This window comes from Diplotaxodon limnothrissa, linkage group LG22 (genome assembly GCF_057381915.1).
Source record: "Diplotaxodon limnothrissa isolate DT_005_m linkage group LG22, D_limnothrissa_male_GT1.1, whole genome shotgun sequence".
Classification (NCBI taxonomy): domain Eukaryota; kingdom Metazoa; phylum Chordata; class Actinopteri; order Cichliformes; family Cichlidae; genus Diplotaxodon; species Diplotaxodon limnothrissa.
The window spans coordinates 24,023,243-24,042,351 of record NC_140616.1 but is presented as its reverse complement, the minus strand read 5'-3'; the positions used below and the strand labels follow the sequence as shown (position 1 = coordinate 24,042,351).

General features: G+C 40.8%; 1 protein-coding gene across 1 annotated transcript in view; it reads left to right on the top strand.

Annotated features, from left to right (window-relative positions):
- The window catches only part of csmd2 (CUB and Sushi multiple domains 2), a 284,791-nt gene extending 265,903 nt beyond the window's left edge, over positions 1 to 18,888 (top strand). The window contains exons 59-72 of the mRNA XM_085346642.1: positions 1,533 to 1,709; positions 3,201 to 3,380; positions 3,525 to 3,698; positions 3,834 to 4,007; positions 5,405 to 5,478; positions 6,019 to 6,130; positions 6,356 to 6,535; positions 9,177 to 9,242; positions 10,176 to 10,337; positions 11,900 to 12,012; positions 12,663 to 12,750; positions 17,246 to 17,378; positions 18,125 to 18,302; positions 18,838 to 18,888. Of these exons, the coding sequence (XP_085202768.1) occupies positions 1,533 to 1,709; positions 3,201 to 3,380; positions 3,525 to 3,698; positions 3,834 to 4,007; positions 5,405 to 5,478; positions 6,019 to 6,130; positions 6,356 to 6,535; positions 9,177 to 9,242; positions 10,176 to 10,337; positions 11,900 to 12,012; positions 12,663 to 12,750; positions 17,246 to 17,378; positions 18,125 to 18,284 (1,793 nt within the window). The 3' untranslated portion in view covers positions 18,285 to 18,302; positions 18,838 to 18,888. The remainder of the gene's footprint in view (positions 1 to 1,532; positions 1,710 to 3,200; positions 3,381 to 3,524; positions 3,699 to 3,833; positions 4,008 to 5,404; positions 5,479 to 6,018; positions 6,131 to 6,355; positions 6,536 to 9,176; positions 9,243 to 10,175; positions 10,338 to 11,899; positions 12,013 to 12,662; positions 12,751 to 17,245; positions 17,379 to 18,124; positions 18,303 to 18,837) is intronic.
- Positions 18,889 to 19,109: the final 221 nt, after the last annotated feature.

Genomic DNA, 19,109 nt, shown 5'->3' with positions numbered 1-19,109 from the left:
TGCATATTTGTCCTTGTGCAACACTGCGTCTATTCCATTGCAGTCATTTGGGGGGCAAAAAACCCCAAAATAGTTTGCTGAATGTGTATTTTGTGCGCAGTCGATGGATTTAAGCTTTTCGCTGAAGCACACTTTATTAATATTGCTGAAATAGAAGACATTATGCACAATGAGAAAACAAAACAGCAGTTATTCTTCCATCAAACATCTGGAAGGCAGGAAAAGGGAAAGAAGTGTTTGTGAGTGTGCTTGGAGTTTAGATTATTAACACATCAGTGAGTATGACTAGTATGTATAGTATGGTTTATATACCTGAAGTTTTTTTTCTATTTTCCCTTTCATATCAGCTTTAGAAGTGCTATAGTAATAGGAGTATTACTCCAAAAACACCCATATATTTTTTCCTGTTTTTTTTCTATGTTGCCCTCTGTGTGTTAAACTACATTTTTCTTTCTGCACTCTAGAATTATAGAATCACTGATACGCTCGGTTTGCCATTTTGGCGAGGTCTCTTGGCAGCTATCTGGTTGTATTTCTTTGTCCCTGCCCTTTTGTTGCTCTCCATATAAACCTGGCCCTTTTCTTCCATAATCCTAGTGCAGAGTGTGTGATTTCCAGAAGCATCATCCAGTCTCATGGGCTTTTTCCACTTGTGCTCTCAGCACCCCTCCACACATTCACACAGACCCCTCTCTCACACACACCACCACCACCAACACGACCACGTCTTTCCTTCGCCTCACTCTGTGTCGATGCCTCTCTGGTATGTGTGTGGTATGCCCACTGGCTGAGGTTGCCCACCTGTTCTCACTTGGCACTGACTTCAAGGGCCAGGCCACATCTGGTCATTAAGGGAGGCCGATCATGTCCACAGGGCTCTGAGGGCCCGGGGCAAGCTGGAGACAGTAATGAACAGAACCATTGCTGGCGGCCGGACAGACACTGAGGGATTTTCTGTGCAAAGGATGTGTCCATCAAAGCAGAGTTACTTATGAAGCAGGACACAGGGGAGCATGAGTAGTGTTAGAGTGGATGGATGAAGAACAGAGAAAAAGAGGAAAAAAGCCGAGTGATGATGCACATCAAATATGTCGATTAATTAAAAGTAATTTTGTAAAATACATAGTTTGATTTTTCCAAAATGCATACAAATAAAACTCTTACATTGATGCGGAAGTCATCTTTCAAGAAAAGAAACACCGAAATAATGTGCTTTATGCATATTACAAAATAAATATATGTAATTATAGGCTTTGGGATTTTAGAGTGAAAGGTTTGAAGGTTAAATAGAAAATAAATGAGTGAAATGAAGGAATTAAAAAAAGATTTAAATAATTTCTCATGTATAATTCAGACTTTTGTCTCTGATCTTTTTAAAATAATCAATTAAGTTAAATTAAATTCCACACCAAAGACCTAATGCTTTTTCACATCTCTTCTATTTTCCTAGTGCTGGTTATCGGTAAATGAATATGACTTATTTTAATGGTTTCTCTCTCTTTTCTCTGTTTTTTTCTCTCTTTTATTTGCAGTGGTTTCTTGTGGAAATCCAGGAACTCCACGGAATGCCCAGATCCTCATTCACGATGGCCTGACTTTTTCCAGATCCATCACTTACGCTTGCAGGGAGGGCTACTACTCTACTGGACTCCTGACCCGGCACTGCACTGTTAACGGGACTTGGACCGGCAACATGCCTGAGTGCTCAGGTAATTAACAGCTCCCACAAAAGAACTTCTCAGGACTGTCAGATTATCAATAGTTAAATGATAATAGTTTCGTTTTCTGTGCTTGATTTTGTTTCCACGAAGGCTTTGCTTTTAGAGAAGGGAAATGTAAAATTTAGTTATTTAATGCTCCACAAGAATTGTAAGAGAACACGTGAGTCACAATAATTGCTTCTAGTGGCCTTTGTTTTAGTGGTGGATCGCTCATGTGGTTCACTGGCTCAGCTGGAGGAAATTGGTACGATTCATGGTCCATTTCAAGGGCCTGACTGACAGCCCTTTGTCATCATGTCTCACAAAAGACGTGTGGCTGCTGTACAGAACCAAGAGACCCCAGCAAATAGAGGTCACTAAGAGAACCAGTTTCTTCTGAATGGAGGGGATAAAGCCCTAAGCAGCACCATTATGGATTTCAGAACTACGTAATTCATAGAAGTGAATGTGGTACGTGTTGAAGCTCTTTGGAAGGGCACCTGGAGGCAGAGAGGGAGGCACATGTGAGGCGAAGCAATTCTGGCTGAATGATTTCTATTGATTTGAAGGAAAAACTCTATGTCAAGGCCATGCTTGACAAAGATGGCTACAGGAACGGGAAGATGTGGCAATGACACTGGATTTTGTAGATGAAATTTATACTTGCATCGTTATTATATTATGGAAGAGGGGAATGATCTCAGTGCGCGTCAGTTCTGTGTGTGTTGTTAAAGAGATGACAGTCCTGGAAAGGTATTGTGGTTCCAGGTAGAATCTTGCCAGCCAGGCTTTGCCGGGAAAAGAGGAGCCACTCCACTTCCAAGAGGACCAGCTCCCTCACCCTGTATTGAATATTGCTGAAACATGCATGTACACATTTTGCAGTGCCTTTTTGTCCCAAGGCATCTAAGCTCAAGTTGTCATATGGCCTGGATTTTCCTTCTTTGATATTTACAGCAGAGCTGAGCAGCAAGGCTGCTGAGTCACACTGTGGAATTCTCTCTGTTGTTACTCAATCATGCTGTTTTCCCTGCAGGATGTAAAAAGTACAATAAAGGAGAAATGTGGTTCATTTTGGAACTATAGGGAGCGACCACAGACGGATACTCAACACAAGATTTTGTGTCTGCATCCTAAAAACTCAAAATAGGAAACAAACTACAAGAAGAGAGCTGTGATAGTTGCATAGCTCTCGTGTGCCATAAACCCAGTGTTATCTAAAAGAGGTTGTTTATAAGTTAACAGAGGGTTAATGGTCCATTCAATAACATCAGAAATTTTCAGTTTGTGTTTTACACAAAGTTTGGGGGTAAACTACTTGGATCAAGTGCCTATAGCACCTCATTAATTATAAGCCTCGGTCTATTGTCACTCTAAATATACATTTATTAACTTGTTTGTGTTTGCTCTTTTCACTGCAAATAATCAAATTGTCAAATATCTCAAACACAACAGGGTAGCAAGCTGAATCTATTTTTTAGTACCTTTATGTTTTTCCAGTTATCAACTGCGGCGATCCCGGAGTGCCAGCTAACGGGGTGAGATTTGGGAGTGATTTCACCTACAACCACACGGTCACGTTCCAGTGCTCCCCTGGTTTCACCATGGATGCCGATCGGGCCTCCTCTCTCATCTGCACCAAGACCCGCACCTGGAATGGCACCAAACCTCTCTGTAAAGGTAGAGTTGTATACGTTGACCTGATTGTATTTTTGGGTTACAGAATGATTAGCCTTTTTTTTTGCCTCTATCAGTTTTTGCATTAAAACACTGAAACCGACAGAAAACATAAAAGTCCTCTAATGCACCCTTGTTTCCTTGCAGCAATTGTATGTGGTCCACCACCCACCATCCCTAATGGACAGGTTGTTGGGACAGACTTCACCTGGGGCTCCAGCATAAGCTACTCCTGCAACCAAGGTTACCAGCTGTCCCTACCCACTGTGTTAACATGCCAAGGCAACGGCAACTGGAGTGGAGAGAAACCACAGTGCTTCCGTAAGTGGCATGTCATGATTTGTCTCTGACATTGTTTTACCCACGTATAGTGTAGTGTGTGTCCTCAGAAGAATATCGATTTAAAATGAAAAACGTGCAGTCGGTCACATCATCTCTCTGCTTCCATCTTTACAGCTGTTTTTTGTGGAGACCCGGGAATGCCAACACAGGGGAGAAGGGAGGACAGCGGTTTCACCTATCTCTCCTCCGTCTCCTTCTTCTGCGACCCGCCACTCGTCCTGGTCGGCTCATCGCGGAGATACTGCCAGTATGATGGCACCTGGAGTGGCACGCAGCCGTCTTGCATAGGTAAGCATGATTGTTTATGATTTGAGCCTATTGGGTATGTCCATAATCCTAAAACAGCACAGAAATCAGTGCCTCTATATAACAATATAAAAATAAGCTTGAACCTGACAGAAGCTTCTCTTTGGCTGGTCTGATTACTGCTTTCGGCTCACTTTTTAGTTCCGGTTGCTATTTTCCGCCAAGAAGTAAAACGGGAAACAGGCAAAACCATTAGACCTAGCTAAATAGCTGCTTAACTCCACGAGTCAGAATTAACTTGTGGAGTTATTTAAAGCCAGTACAAGAATTTATTGAATCATTTTCCAAGCAAGTATGGACTCAGTTAATTGCTGTAGTTCTGACAGGGTCAGGGTCCTTATTGATAGAATTTACAACATTTCTTATTGAATTTGATTTATTTCACTAATTGATGCAAACTCTATCCTTGCGATGGTGTGCAGTGCTAAAGCCATGAGGGGGTTGTTGTTAAAGGCATTCAGAAAGTCAGGAACAGATTAAAGATTAAATAAATAAAATAAATGTTTCCAGCCCTGGAGGTTGTTGTGGTGTTTGGATACTTTAAAATATGCACACATGCAAACCTTTGACCCTGCTGCTAGTAAACAGGAATTTCTTAAGGCCGCAGTCAATTTCTGGACTTTGTTTAACCAGATGTGTCATGTTGGAAAGATTAAACTAAGATTTAGTGAGATTCAGTCTATAAAAAATATGAATGTCATTTTACTTACTGTGTGTTACTGTAAGGCTGCTGCTTTATTCTGCCTCTCGCAAAACCTTGGTTCACAGCAGAGTCTTCCTTTTTGTGGCTTTGTTCACCGTACAGAAAACAAGATGACTTCACAAAAAACTGTTTAAAATCTCTTTGAAACCTCGTACAAAAGTTCCGTTCATTCCTTGTCTTTATCTCTTTATTCTTTAAACTATAACTATACTATAGCTTATCTTATTTCCATAAGCTAAAATAAAGTTGTTTGAGAATGTTTATGTTCTTGTGAACAGAAAAGTAAAATGACAGACACATTGAAAAACAGTTGATTAACATTAAGTAATGGGCTTCATTCCTTCAGTAATATTCTCCATTAAGTAACTATAAAGTGCTACTGTTATTATTCATTTCAGCTGACATAAACTCACAAAGCCACCTAAATACAATAAAATGTTTCCTCTGCAAGCTGTACTACTACCTCCATCAGTAATAACGGCACTATGTGATGCATGAGAATCTGAAACTTTTGCACAGTACTGTATGTTTAGAGGACCTTCTGTATTGCGGGAATAGTTAGTATAGTTATCAAAGCATTTTTGTGTGTGTGTGTGTGTGTGTGTGTGTGTGTGTGTGTGTGTGTGTGTGTGTGTATGTGTGTTTGTATGTGTGTGTGTGGGGGGGCGTATTTCAGATCCCAGTCACACTACCTGTGGAGATTCTGGCACGCCTCTCTTTGGAAATCAGAACAACAGCCAGGGCTACCAGGTGAGAATATGTGGTCACTCCAGAAATTGATTTCCATATATTAAAAATGTGATGAAACCCCCAAAATGTGTTTTTTCTTTTACCTTAATGCCGTTCATATTGTACACTTCCCTCCTTTAATACTTATTTTGCAGGAGCAAACAGGAAGCATGACTTAATGGCTACTGCAATATTGATGTTACAGCACCGCTCAGCCCACATCTGTCTTTCTTCTGATACCATATTGAGAATGTTTTCTTTGTCTGTACTCATTTGTTATTTTCTGTACAGAGTTGAGTGACAAGGGCCCAGATGGCTTAGGGAAATGATGAAATAAATAAGCAATACAATAAATGGCAGCTGAATCCCCTACAGCTGCTTTATTTTCGTTGTTCTGGTTTTGGGTGTACTCCGAGCGACACGCTGTAATGCGCTGTTAATGTGATTAGTAACCCGACAACGGCAAGTGTAATAGCAAAGTTGCAGCTCCACTTCAGTAAAAACTGAGGTGTTATTTGGATTTTTATTCTTTTTTTTTTTTTTATGCATTTTCATTTACAGATCGGCAGTACGGTGTTCTTCAGCTGCAGAAAGGGCTACTTACTGCAGGGCTCGATTTCTCGCACCTGCCTACCAAACCTCACTTGGAGTGGCTTTCAACCTGAGTGCATTGGTAAGAACACAATCTAATAACAAGCTGAGGCCAATATCTCCCACATACTTCTGTCTTAACCCCTTGTCACGTTTTCTCTTCTGCTGTATAAACTTTTCCTTTATTTCTTGACTATCTCTCATCTGATTCCTGATCTCGCTCATCTTTTCATCCTTTTCTTGTCCCCTTTCTTTACTATTTTCTTTTCTTTTTTGGTCTCTTTAATCCTCCTCCCTCTCTCTGCAGCCCACCATTGCAGCCAGCCAGAGCTGCCAGCCCAGTCTGATGTGAGAGCCATTGAACTGCCATCCCTGGGCTACACACTGATCTATACATGTCAGCCCGGCTTCTACTTGGCTGGAGGATCAGAGCACAGGACGTGCAGGTCCGACGGTAGCTGGTCAGGGAAACCGCCTCTGTGTGCAGGTATAAACATTGTTACATTTGAGCCATGAGGGAACGCGAAGACGTGCTCGACACTCAAAAAGCTCATGCACCTGCTTTGCTGTTTTTTCTGATGCTAAATTTCACTCACATGGCTAAACAATGTAATCGCTGTAAGACTAAAAATGTGTGCACATGGCCATCCACTTTCAACATTTACATAGCTACGTGTATTAGACACTTAAAACACCCTGTATTTGTCATGCACAACTCCATAATGTGTATTTATAAGGATTATTGAGGCAGATAAAGAATTTGGGAAAACCGCAGATTCAGCTAATCCTGATGAATTGCTTTGTTAACGCTCGCTTATTCTCAGACACATGCCAGGGTAGGGTGGCCCATCCATCACGCAATTAGACTGCATGGAATTACCTACAGAAGCACGCACAAACGCGTAAGCTTCGTATCATTAGCAAGGGTGCAAAACTTGATTAGGCCAATGCTTCCCATTGATTAGGTTAGCAGAAGTAGCTCTTATAAATGGTGAAGTAGTGTTAAAAAGGTCTAGCAGACAAATAGACTGCCATTAAGATACCCTCATTGACTTAAATACATATGGAGGGGCCAAAAAAAGAGTAATCGACATACGATTATGTAGTGTAGAGAAATGCTAATAGCTGAAAGAGAAAGCTGCACTAGAGTTGGGGATATCCACGTGATAGATTCCATGTCGGGGCTTCTGCTGAAATATATAGGCTGATGGGTGTTTTTAAGGCCATGCCATTAAGTGTGAAGGCAAAAAAGAGAGAGCCTTAGCACATACAGGATATTAACAGCGCCTGTGGGTGAAGTGATGGAAGGGCAGCTCAAAAGACTGGCAGCTAATAAAGTACAAGGCAGTGGGAGTGTGTGTGTGATGTGCATGTTTCCTTGTGTCTGTATGCGTTTATCCGAGGTGATTTTTTTTGTCCTCATAAACTACCATCAGTATACCTGTCTTTGTTTGCGGTTGCGAGTAAAGCCCTCTCCGCTCTGTTTACCTGCGTGGGTGTATGTTTACTACTGTGATGTATTCCCGCGGCCCCCTGTGAGCAGTAAGGCATTATTAAAGCACTTCCGCTGAAGCTGTGAAACCGTGTCTCTCACGCCGCAGGGATACTTGAGCTGCTTTTTGACACATGACTCAAGTCCTATCACAGGCAGCCCTCACTCTGGCCACCACAGGGGTTATTAGGCGTAGACAGTAGTGATGGGTCGTTCGCGAACGAAATGGCTCTTAGAGCCGGCTCTTTGACGTGAACGACGCGAGCCGGCTCCTTATCGCGAGCCGTCACGTGGGTTTTTTTTTTTTTTTTTTCTTTCTCTCAGCCTCTCTCTCGCACTTTTTTTCCGCTTCACTCTGCACGCGAGCCTTGTGCTTTACGCTGGGCAGAGGGGGGAGGGGCGGTAGTTACACTCAGTAGCACAGGAACAGAGCCAGAGAGAGAGAAAGAGAGGCAGGGACAACAACATTAGAAAGGTATAGTAATCATCCACAACTATTTTCGGTTGCAGATGATAAAGGATTGAGAAAGTTTATTCATGCAGGTCCATATGACAGAGAATATGCATGTTCTTTTAGTTTTCATATTATAATTTATATTTAATTGTGTTGTGGTTTGCAGTGTTTTGTGTTCTTTTCACTTTAAATTTGTGAAAGGAAAAAGCTGAAAATTTAAATAGTTAAAACTTGAAATGTGAATAGTTGATTTTTGTATTATATGATTTATTTATTACATTTTATGTGGAGTGAATAAATAAAAGTATATTTACGGTGGCCCCTAGAGACAAAGCACATACAAACTTCAAATCACGTACGAACTCTGAAGCATGTACAAACTCCAAAACACGTAAAAACTCCAAAAACACGTAAAAACACGTACAAACTCCGAAGCACGTAAAAACTCAGAAGCATATAAAAACTCAGAAGCACATAAAAACTCAAAACACGTACAAAAGACAACAGAAGTGCTCCAGGATGCTGGGCGCAGTGTTGAGCCTTTGTTATCTTGTGGCTACACAAGCCAGCAAGTACCAACGACCGGATTTGGTGTGTGGTAATAACAGGTAAATGAACTTTTTTTTAAATTATTTGAATATATATATGAGTGCCTGTGTATAAATATACAAACAATACACACATGCTTTCAATTGTGTAATTTAAGTGATCTAGTAGCTCTGCTTTGGAAGTTCAGTTCATGCTAGAAATGTGTTTTGGAGTTTGTACGTGTTTTGTCTCTAGGGGCCACCGCATATATTTATATATAAACATATATAAATAAAACCACTTGTTTTTACGTTAGTAATTCCTTTTGTGCATAATTTTATATTATTGTTAATAATAAATTAATTAAAGCAACAAAACAACCTGAAGAGCCGGTTCGGAGCCGAAAGAGCCGGCTCTTTTTAGTGAGCCGAACCGAAAGAGCCGGATCTCTAAAAAGAGCCGGAAATCCCATCACTAGTAGACAGGAAGTGCTGATGGTGACATCCTTCTACTGCAATTACCTTCGAGCTGTTGTGGTGAAAGTAGAAATGAGATCTTCTTTTGTCACTTCTTGAGGCCCACACTGTACCTGTTTACAGGATACTCAGGTTTATTGTTTTCTTCTGTTAATATTGTGTGTTGTGCTCTCTTTAGCTGATATTCGCCCAAGTGGTAGGGGCCCGGTGGTGCCAGTGCAGGAGCCGTCCTCCAAGCACCCAGGTAAGAAAGGCACTCCTGGGATGTAAGATTACCATACTTAAACTCCTAAATGTGCTCAAATAAAGTCTATAACAAAAAAAAATGTCGTGTGAAACCTTGTTATCTACAATACGTACCTGACTTCAGTGATTAGTTCTACCTTTAAGCTGATTTCGTAGTCTGACGTTTTCTGCTGAATTGTGCAGGAACTGCGAATCGTGTCCTGAACTGTCATGGGAAATCTGTCTGTACATTCCAAACATTTGTTTATTGAACCTTCTGATGAATTCTTTAAAAGACAGAATTTAAATATCAATTTGCAATATTTTTGCTACATCCAGGATTTTTGTGCAAATTATTGTTTAGTACTCAGAGAGCGCAAATCTCCCTGAAGTTCGATGTATAGCTCTCTCAATATGATATATTACCTGATATGGTTTCTTGAATTTTTTTTTCAAGCTTTGACCTTGGGTGCTAACAGCAAAGGTCAAGTTAAAACGCCAGCCTAGGTACTCATGTTCACCAAGGCCTAGCAAATTGTTGTGTAGTCCATCCATTACAAATTGTGGGTAATATAGCTATTTAACAGATTTTCACATGTGGTGTAAACTTAACCTTGACTTGATTTTCACCAAAATTAAATCAGCTTGAGTTCTTATTGGTATCTACCGTCACACATTCAAAAATAACATGAAAACTGTGGACTCAAGGCTGCTGACAAACAGAGAGACAGTCAAACACAGAAACGGAAGCAATTACAATACTTCCTCGCTATGGGGGCACAAAAAACATACGAGGGTTTAGGGTTAAAAAAATCAAACCGAAGATCTAGAGGTCTCAAAAACTCATGTATCAAATATCAAAGACTTGTAATCACGAGGTTAATTTTGCAGAAACCCCCTCTGCAAAATAAAACACCTTATTTTTACTATTCATTCTTCCTTTGTCTTTCAGTTCCTGTTGGTGTGTTTGCTAAGAACTCCCTCTGGAGGGGATCCTACGAGTACCTCGGGAAGAAGCAACCAGCTATGTTGAGCATCACTGCCTTTGAACCCTTTAGCAACCGGGTTAATGGGACACTCATCGACCACAGTGGAGTAGAACTTAAACTGGCAGGTGAGTACAACAGTAACTCAAGATCTTCAAAAGATAAACATCACTCATAAAAACAGTCTGTGTGGGTCAATTCTTCTAAATTGCTTCTCATATCAGAGATCCGACTGAGTTTGCTTTTATCCAAATTTCAAGTGAGTTCAAGAAGCAAGAAATCAGTGTGGTCTCTGCTTGAATTGGATTATTGCTGCTGTAACAGAGCAGCAGACATTTTATATTATTCTCAGTGGTATAATCACTGCACAGCTGCAATCATCATCAAATTTCATCAGTAGCAGCCTGGACACTTCACTCCTGTAGCTGCTAGTATTTATATATAGTATTCACATATTTTCAATAGACAAACTGAGCAACAAACTATAAATTTCCCTTTTTTAACTAGCTTTCAAAATGTTTAAGATTGTTTTTATGAATTTTATCTTTTAATAGATCCATCATTTAAATGGGAAGTCTGATGAGATTTTTCCTCTGCCTAGGCAAAGCTTTCGCATTTCCAGAACTCGGTTTTGTCCCTAAACGATTAAAAACCCATCAGTAAGACCTGCTGTAGCACCGGCTGACAGATATCTTTATTATAGAGGTGTTATATTGAGTTGACTTCACATACACTGTAGGTTTTTATGGGGTTTATTGACAGTGACAAAAAAAGTTGGTTATTGTCGGCCATAATCTTTCATTACAAATTGCCTCGCTTGGAAGGGGAATAAAAGTGAAATGGGAACGCTGTTTAATAAAACTTAAGCAACTGTGTGTTACTATACGAGTTATTGTATGAATCACAGCAGCGAGCAGCAACGATTGGGCTCTCGCACCTTCACAGTTTCTTTTTTTTGTGTTTTGTTTAATGGCACGTCTATCGCTGCATGTCATGTGTAGAACACACAATATAAATACAGAGAAAATTAAAGATTCATTAAAGCCAGTAGACTGCGCTTCGTGCCTCCAGGCTGGGAACCGTCTCAAAATTTAATAATGTATTTTTACCTGCAGTAATTCTTGGCAAAACAGTGCCATAGCCAGTCAGTTTATCAAAAGTGCAAAAGTTTCACTAAGGTCTTAAGACAAAATATGTTAATTTTAAATGGCTCTCAAGGAAGAAAAGTACAAGGTCTGATTTTTTTTTTTTTTTAAAAAGGAGATTGGACTGTTGCTGCTCCAGGATTTTCTTTTGCACGCCTTTGATGTTACACGCGGCCTGCTTGCGGCCTGCCACATGCTGGTGAAACTTCTGACGTGCACGTGTCTATTGTGCCTCCTCAAAAATGCATTTTAGTGAGAGGGGAACATGAAAGTAGAATACTGAAACATTTTCAAGAGGGCGCCACCTTGCACCCGTTTCCTAAAAGCCTAAATTTAGATTCATTTATTAGACAGTGTTGGTGACTTGCCATTATCCATAAGAGTTCCATTTTCCCACGGGGGATTCACAAGATAACGACAGGTGGACAGAAACAGAAGAAAGAGTCGACATGAACTCAACAAGAGGCCGGCTCAGAGCAAATGTCATGTCTTTTTATCAAACGAGTGTCTGTTTTTCCGAAATAACTGCAACCCCTTTTCTACAGGTACATATAAGAGAGAGGATGCTCAGCTGGTGCTGCAGGTTCATCAGATCAGAGGCCCTGTGGAGATCTTTGTCAACAAGTTCAAAATGGACAACTGGTCCCTAGATGGACGTGTAAGTGCAAGGGTCTGGTCCAGAACAACACCTCTTGTTGTACTTGAAAAGATTTTACACAACATACACACACGCATCTACATTGTGAACTATGTCGAGCACACTAACCTTGTCACTCTAGGGAGATGGAGGGCCCACCAAGAGTTTTCTCTTTAATTAAAATGTCAGTTAAATCATTGCCTGGTAATCAGGACTCCACAGACCCACACCACCCCCTTTCACTCTTCTCTCCCATATTATCCTCCGACCTCAGGCACCACTAATACACTCTCTCCCAATTAATTAAAAAAAAGCAGGTCACAGTAAATGTGGTTATGTGGTGCTGTGTTTATTCAAACATGCGTATGTGTCATACAATGCACATCACATGAGTGTGCCCCGGTGCGAATCCTCTGTGTAATCCTCTTGGGTAACAAGCTCACATGTGTGCAGCGGGGCTGAGTGTGCGTATGTTTGTTCTCTGGATCAGAAAAAAAAAAGAAAAAAACCCGTCACATTAAATGTCAGCCACGCGAGTGCCTCTCAGCTCTTTTTGACGTGATATTTCATTTTCTGCGTGCACCAGCTGCTGACACTTTGGTGATACGCTCCTTTGTGAAGCCGGGATGTGACACATTAAGCGTCTGTCTTCCAATCCTTTCTCTCCCCAGGTGTCCTACATCTCTTCTTCCAACTCCTACGTGTACCAGGGAGTTGTCACCGGAAAAGGCTTTGGCCAATTTGGTCTCCAGAGACTGGGTGAGTGAGTGGTCCACTTGGTCACAGAAACCTGTGACCGAGTGATCTCCTGGGAAGATTTTGTTTTTCTTTGGATTTCTATTCGGAAAAAAATGTCACTTGAGATGTATGTAATGTCTCTAAGCTCTTACAGCATACACTGTGGTGGGTTTCACTTATCTGTACAGTGTAAATACTCTTTAGGATCATGTGTCTGTGAAGCTAGCAAGAGGCAAACACAAATGACATCCGTATACACAAACCATACACTCACATTCATAAACAGCTAAACAGAATGTTTCCTTTGACAGTTATTTGTTGACACCTGTAGTCTTTGCCAAGTAGCCTCATATCTGGCAGTTTTCATGTAGCAAATATTATCTGTTCATTGCTGTGCGTCATTCTGTAGTTCCTTCAGCAACTTCAGCTTTGCTGCCAGAGATGTAGAAGTGCTTTTCAAAGAGTTACAGCTGTCCACATACAAGGTGTGATCAGAAGGTTTTGGAAACAAGCCCATAAGATTAAAACATTGAATCAATTAAAACTGATTTAAAGTTAGTATCTGTCCTGAGTGCAGTCTGGATAGCCCCAAGAAAATCATACTGAGCAGGAGATCTGACATTTCCCATCTACCTCCTTTTGCACTGTGAACAAGATTTTTCCACAGAATTAAAATTTTACTTTTAACCTGACCTGGCCTTCATGTGGATGATCATCCCTGGTGATGGGGGTCCATCTCAGCAGTTTTTTGCCAAAGGGTCCACAGTTTGTTTCTAAGCTCAAAGGCAAACCGTCAGTTGAAGAGTGACCAGGAGCATGCTGTTCGATTATTTTTCTTTTAGACATGGGGTTATGCACTGTAAATCTGTCCCCCAGGGTGAGACTGTTATTGTAGAGTTCTACTGAAACGCCCTGAGGCGTCTAGGGGGAGAGCGCTGAGTGGAAACGGCATCAAGTGTGTGCCAACCTGCCATCTCCAGCCAGCGCAGAGCACTTTGAAAACGCAGGAGGTTTTTGGCTACACGTACACAATCTTTGATCACCATCTGCCCCACAAGCCATATTTGCCTCCTGCAACATTGTCCACTCCTTGAAAATGAAACTGAAGGGTCCCTGTTTTGACAGACTGCCGCGCCTCACATAAGCACAAGTGCAAATGGACGGAACAAAACTTCCACTGACAGATCGAAACGTAGCAGTTGCGGTAAAAACAGCCGTGAAAGATATGAACAGAGCTTTAGATCTTCTCATGCACCCAAGAGCTGTTTAATCAAGCTGTAGATGAACTGTGCATTAGTATTTTTTAAGGCACATTTTTCACCACGCCTTGTATCCTGTCTCAAATTTGTGATGTATTATGCAACTCATACATGCCTTATGTGTTAAAGGTACAGTGTGTAAAATTTCACCACTAGCTGTCAGCAGATTTCTTACTCAAGTGCAGAATCCTTGCTACAGGGGCCACTTATTAATCCCTAAGGAAATTGGGGATTAAGATCAAGGATTAGGGAAAAACAACTCTGGCCGCCCTTCATCTGTAGAGAGTATATAGTCGGTCAGTCTGCTGTTTACCTGTCAATATGTGCCCAAATCTATTTACCCTGGAGGAAGCTGTAAAACTGTGAAAGGAGTCCGATACAAGTCGATGAGTCAGTCAAACTCACTTCTGGCGAGTTGTTGAGGACATCCTGAACTTTATTGTCAGTAAGGACTGCTGTTAGCTGACAGTAGTGAAAACTTCTTTGAAGTAGATCTAACATTGTTTAAGTCAATGCAGATAACCTCTCATACGATGTTAAAATGTAATCAAATGGTTTATCAGAGGGAAAGACGGATTTTTAGGACACTCAAGACTGAAACATTAGCTGGAATAATGCTAGCTTATAACAAGCTGTTGTTGTTATTTAGCCGTCTCGTTATCAGCTGTGTGGAGACAGGAGGGTCCCATGTATAATTTGCTAACAAAGATTAATTGCAACAACATCGGGTATAAAAAAGCATGTTTGCACATGTTTTCATCTGTTAGCACCCTGACTTTAGTTTACCAGATGAGGCATGACGTGAGGAAGAAATGAGGGACGAGAGAGAGAGCAGTGTTGGAGGAGGAGAAAGATATAATGAGACAGAGATGATGAAAATATACATTAACAAATTGGACAATGGGCTTGCTCATAGGGGGTTATATAATTGTTGGGTTTTTCGCTGTATCTATTAATGTGCGATCTACTGTACAATATAAAGCACCTTGAGGCGACTGCTGTTGTGATTTGGCGCTATATAAATAAAATTGAATTGAATTGACAAGACCCGATTAAGCAATTTAATTCAGTTCAATTTTATTTATACAGCGCCAAATCACAACAACAGTCGCCTCAAGGCAATTTATATTGTAAGGGGTAGACCCTACAATAATACATACAGAGAAAAACCCAACAATCATTTGATCCCCTATGAGCAAGCACTTTAGCGACAGTGGGAAGCAAAAACTCCCTTTTAACAGGAAGAAACCTCCAGCAGAACCAGGCTCAGGGAGGGGCGGGGCCATCTGCCGTGACTGGTTGGGGTGAGAGAAGGAAGACGGGATGGCAATGTCCTTCTTGTCCACTGTTTTCAAGATGTTTGGGCAACATCAAAACATCAAAAGCACTTGCTCCTATGGATTTTGAAAGTATTATATCTAACTTTAGGAGAATGCATCAGTGTGTTGGAAGCCATTATGGCTCACTAATCAGTGTATATATTTATAAGTACAATATTATTTTTTCTGTTGAACAATATCCCTAAAATTACATACTGTACCTTTAAACCTGAAGTAACATTGCTTTTGTGTCAGATCCACCTGACATACAATGCTTCAATGCACCAATACATGGCTTTCTTTTATGTCAGAAATTAATGATGCATGTGTCATAAAAAAGAGAGTATATTTAAGGCCCTTTTTTAACTGTATTGCTGTACATTTATTCTTTAATTTTACATCATTCTTCATATTAGTTCTGGTTTAAGAACTAATCCACAAAAAAATGGGAAAAGTTGGGGACGTGAATTTAAAGTTCCTATAACAGAAACCGTACATTGGGCTTAGTGTGATTTCTGAGTGGGTACCTTAAATTGCTTAGTAATCTGATAATAACTTAAATGAAAGATTACTTTTGTCCTAAGCTTCCATCAGCAGTCTGGGACGCTTGATTAAGCATTGTTAATTTCTCACGTACCCGTGATAGGTTTTGCCTCGCTCCGAGTCTCTTTAGCTCACGGTATTCATTAAAGGTCGCTGCGCTATACAGAGAAACGAGTAGAGGAAGAATGAATTGTGACATTGTTATGTTTAAAATAGATCCGCTGTCCTCCAGATTTTTTTTTTTTAATCTGCTCACATGATGTCATATCTCGTATTCACATAAACAGTTAAATCGCAAATGCTGCTGCTGCTTTGGCTGCTTTCGTATTTGCAGAGACATATTTCAGAGGAATTTAGCAGCTTTTGAAAAGCAAAGCCCACGCTGGAGATGCTTCCATATTGGCTGCTAGACAAACTAAAGAAGCCAAAGTGTAGGTACAAAGACGGATCAGATACAAGCAGGAATTTGGAATTGAGCGCGAAGTTACGCCGAGGGTAACATAGATTAAGTGTGTGTGTGTGTACACGGTGAAAGTGGATGTGAAAATCTGCTGTAGTGACAAAGGTGTTTGAACAGCGGGTGCGGTCCACAGATACACACATGCACATCCTGCTACAACAAACTGATTGAGCAAACAGCTCTTAATTAATACCGAGGGTTAGGGCTTATACCAGGGTATTCATGTGTACGCAGGTTTAAGCGTTTATTTTAAAAAAAATTTAAAAAGCAGATGCGTGTGTGGGAGGTGGGCTAGACATCTTTGAAATAATCCAACTTAATTTGTCGACATTTTGCGTTTTGTTTTTAACTCGGCGGTGTAACCGCCAGTGCGGTCTGCCTGTGTTTGTGCATCTGTTTGTGTGCGGTGGGGGGTTGATTGGCAAACACCGCACAACCCGCTAATTTAATTCCTTCCTGTTTGTCTCTCGTCCTTTATTGGAGTGTTTTTGGCATTCCGTGGCAAACAGGTGGGCTGTCACTCCTCCGCTGTTGCTGTTACAGACACACACCTCCATAAATTAGAGAATGAATCTGAAATGAGTTAATAGCTGTCGGGCTTTGATGTCAGTAATTAAGAGTCATTGTTGGGATAATGAAATTTGACATTCCCAGGGGGCGAAATGAAGCTAAAGTAAAGCAATAAACCAAGAAGAAGAAAAAAAGCCAGTTTATGCTGCTCGGGCTATTATTTATAAATGGAGTCTTCCTGGTAGCCTTCTTCAGTCATCACAAATTCTTTTATGAAATTGTTATCCTATTTATTTCCACTTATGGACTGAGGAGGATAATATCACTTTTGTTTATTGGAACTTTTTTTTATGGGACTTAATTGTAGTCATACGCTGAAGTAATGCTCATGTAATGTCTCAACTTCTTGTCTGTCTCTCTTCCAGAGAGTATAGATCCCAGCAGAGACCAACAAGGCTACAACTTTGCCTCCAACAGCAGTTCAGTGGCAGCAGCCATCCTAGTGCCTTTTATAGCCATGATCATTGCAGGCTTCGCTCTGTACCTCTACAAACACAGGTAAGGCTCGCTACAACTCCAAGCTGATCTTTATTATTTCCCTATTCAAGGAGGAGTGTCCTTGAATAAGACCAGAAAAATGACAAACAACATTTTCTGATAGCTTATTTTATTTGTTGACAGTGCTGAAGAAATGCTTAGTGCGATTACATTTCAGGAAATGAAGCATCCAAGTGGCCGCATCCTATTCAAGTCATTCTCCCTATGTTTATAAAAGCAATATCATTGCATCAGTGATTAGGTTACCCATATTCTGCACGGATTCCTTTTCTTTTTTACTTTGTGAGCCTGCAAGAATATTGAGGCGCACATGCTTTATTGTTCAAAATACACAATACACTGCAGACACAGGGAACAGCAGAGGCATGAAGCAGACCGATATGACACAAGACAAGTGACAAGGGAGAGAAAACAACACATGCATATAAGAGAAGCTGACAGGGAATATGTTTACTTGAAGTTCTTTCCAAGTTGGTGAAGTTTGCTCTTGCTTGAGTATATGCATCCTCCTCCAAAATACATTAACTTCAACTTCACTTTTTTTAATCCACTAAAGGCATATGTTACCCTCAATATGAGAAAATCTGTGATAACAGGAAACCTTCCCTGCAGAGAAAATTTGCTTCGTAACCATGACACAGCAGATTGTGGATGCTCACAACATTAGGAACATCTGGTGCTAGGAGTGGATAAAGATTATTGTTCATCCACCCCCACCCACACCTCCTTTTGTTTTGTTTTTTTAGAAGAAGACCCAAAGTTCCCTTCAATGGTTACGTGGGCCATGAGAACACTAACGGGCGAGCCACGTTCGAGAACCCCATGTATGACCGCAACATCCAACCCACTGACATCATGGCCAATGAGACAGAGTTCACAGTCAGCACAGTGTGCACAGCTGTATAGCAACCGCTTCCTCTGAAGGTGAGTACCACACCACCGTTGGGTCACCCTGGCTGCACGATATAAAAATAACTTGGAACTTCAGGCATCCATGATTTCATATTTTTCTCTGAGCGTAGATAACGTGAGTCTGAGATAATCGCACATCTGAGGCGCCACAACTGTTGAAGCAAGACACAGTTTCTCCGAATGTAGTTTCAGACTCAACCTTTTACCTTCGTCCCATAAAGACTTTTCTATGAATAGAAAAAAAACAGGGATTGGTTTTCCTCCTGCAGTCTTCCCTTTGATCCGCACACCATCATATTAATTGTATAAAAAAAATAAAGTGTAGTTTGTTTATAAAAATAGAATGGTTATTTGGAATCATGGGAAAATGACATTAATGCATATATTTTCTCTGCTCTCTGTCATCTTTATCGTCTCCATTGTTTGTTTCTTTATCCTTTTCTTTTCAACCCACTTCTCTTGTTTCCTGGATTTGAATATATCTCTTTTCCCTCACCCTTCCCCACCATTTTCTACACACTCATCCTCTGTTACATCACCGATTCAGTCCGGGGACGAGAGGTGCACCACGTCCTCGCCTGCGTGCCAGCTGAGGACATCTATAGCTCCTTGAGCAGAGGGCAAGACAAAGATTATTTTATTTGCTGAAATACCTTCAAGAAACATCTCCAGCGGAAAAGGCGCTTACCTGCTGGCGATAAGAAAACAAACAGAAAGAAACCACGTGAAGACAACCATCTGAACACACGACAACAACAACACGCTTTTCGTAACTTTACGTGGTTTCTTGATCATTCTCCATATTTCGAGGAAAAGCTT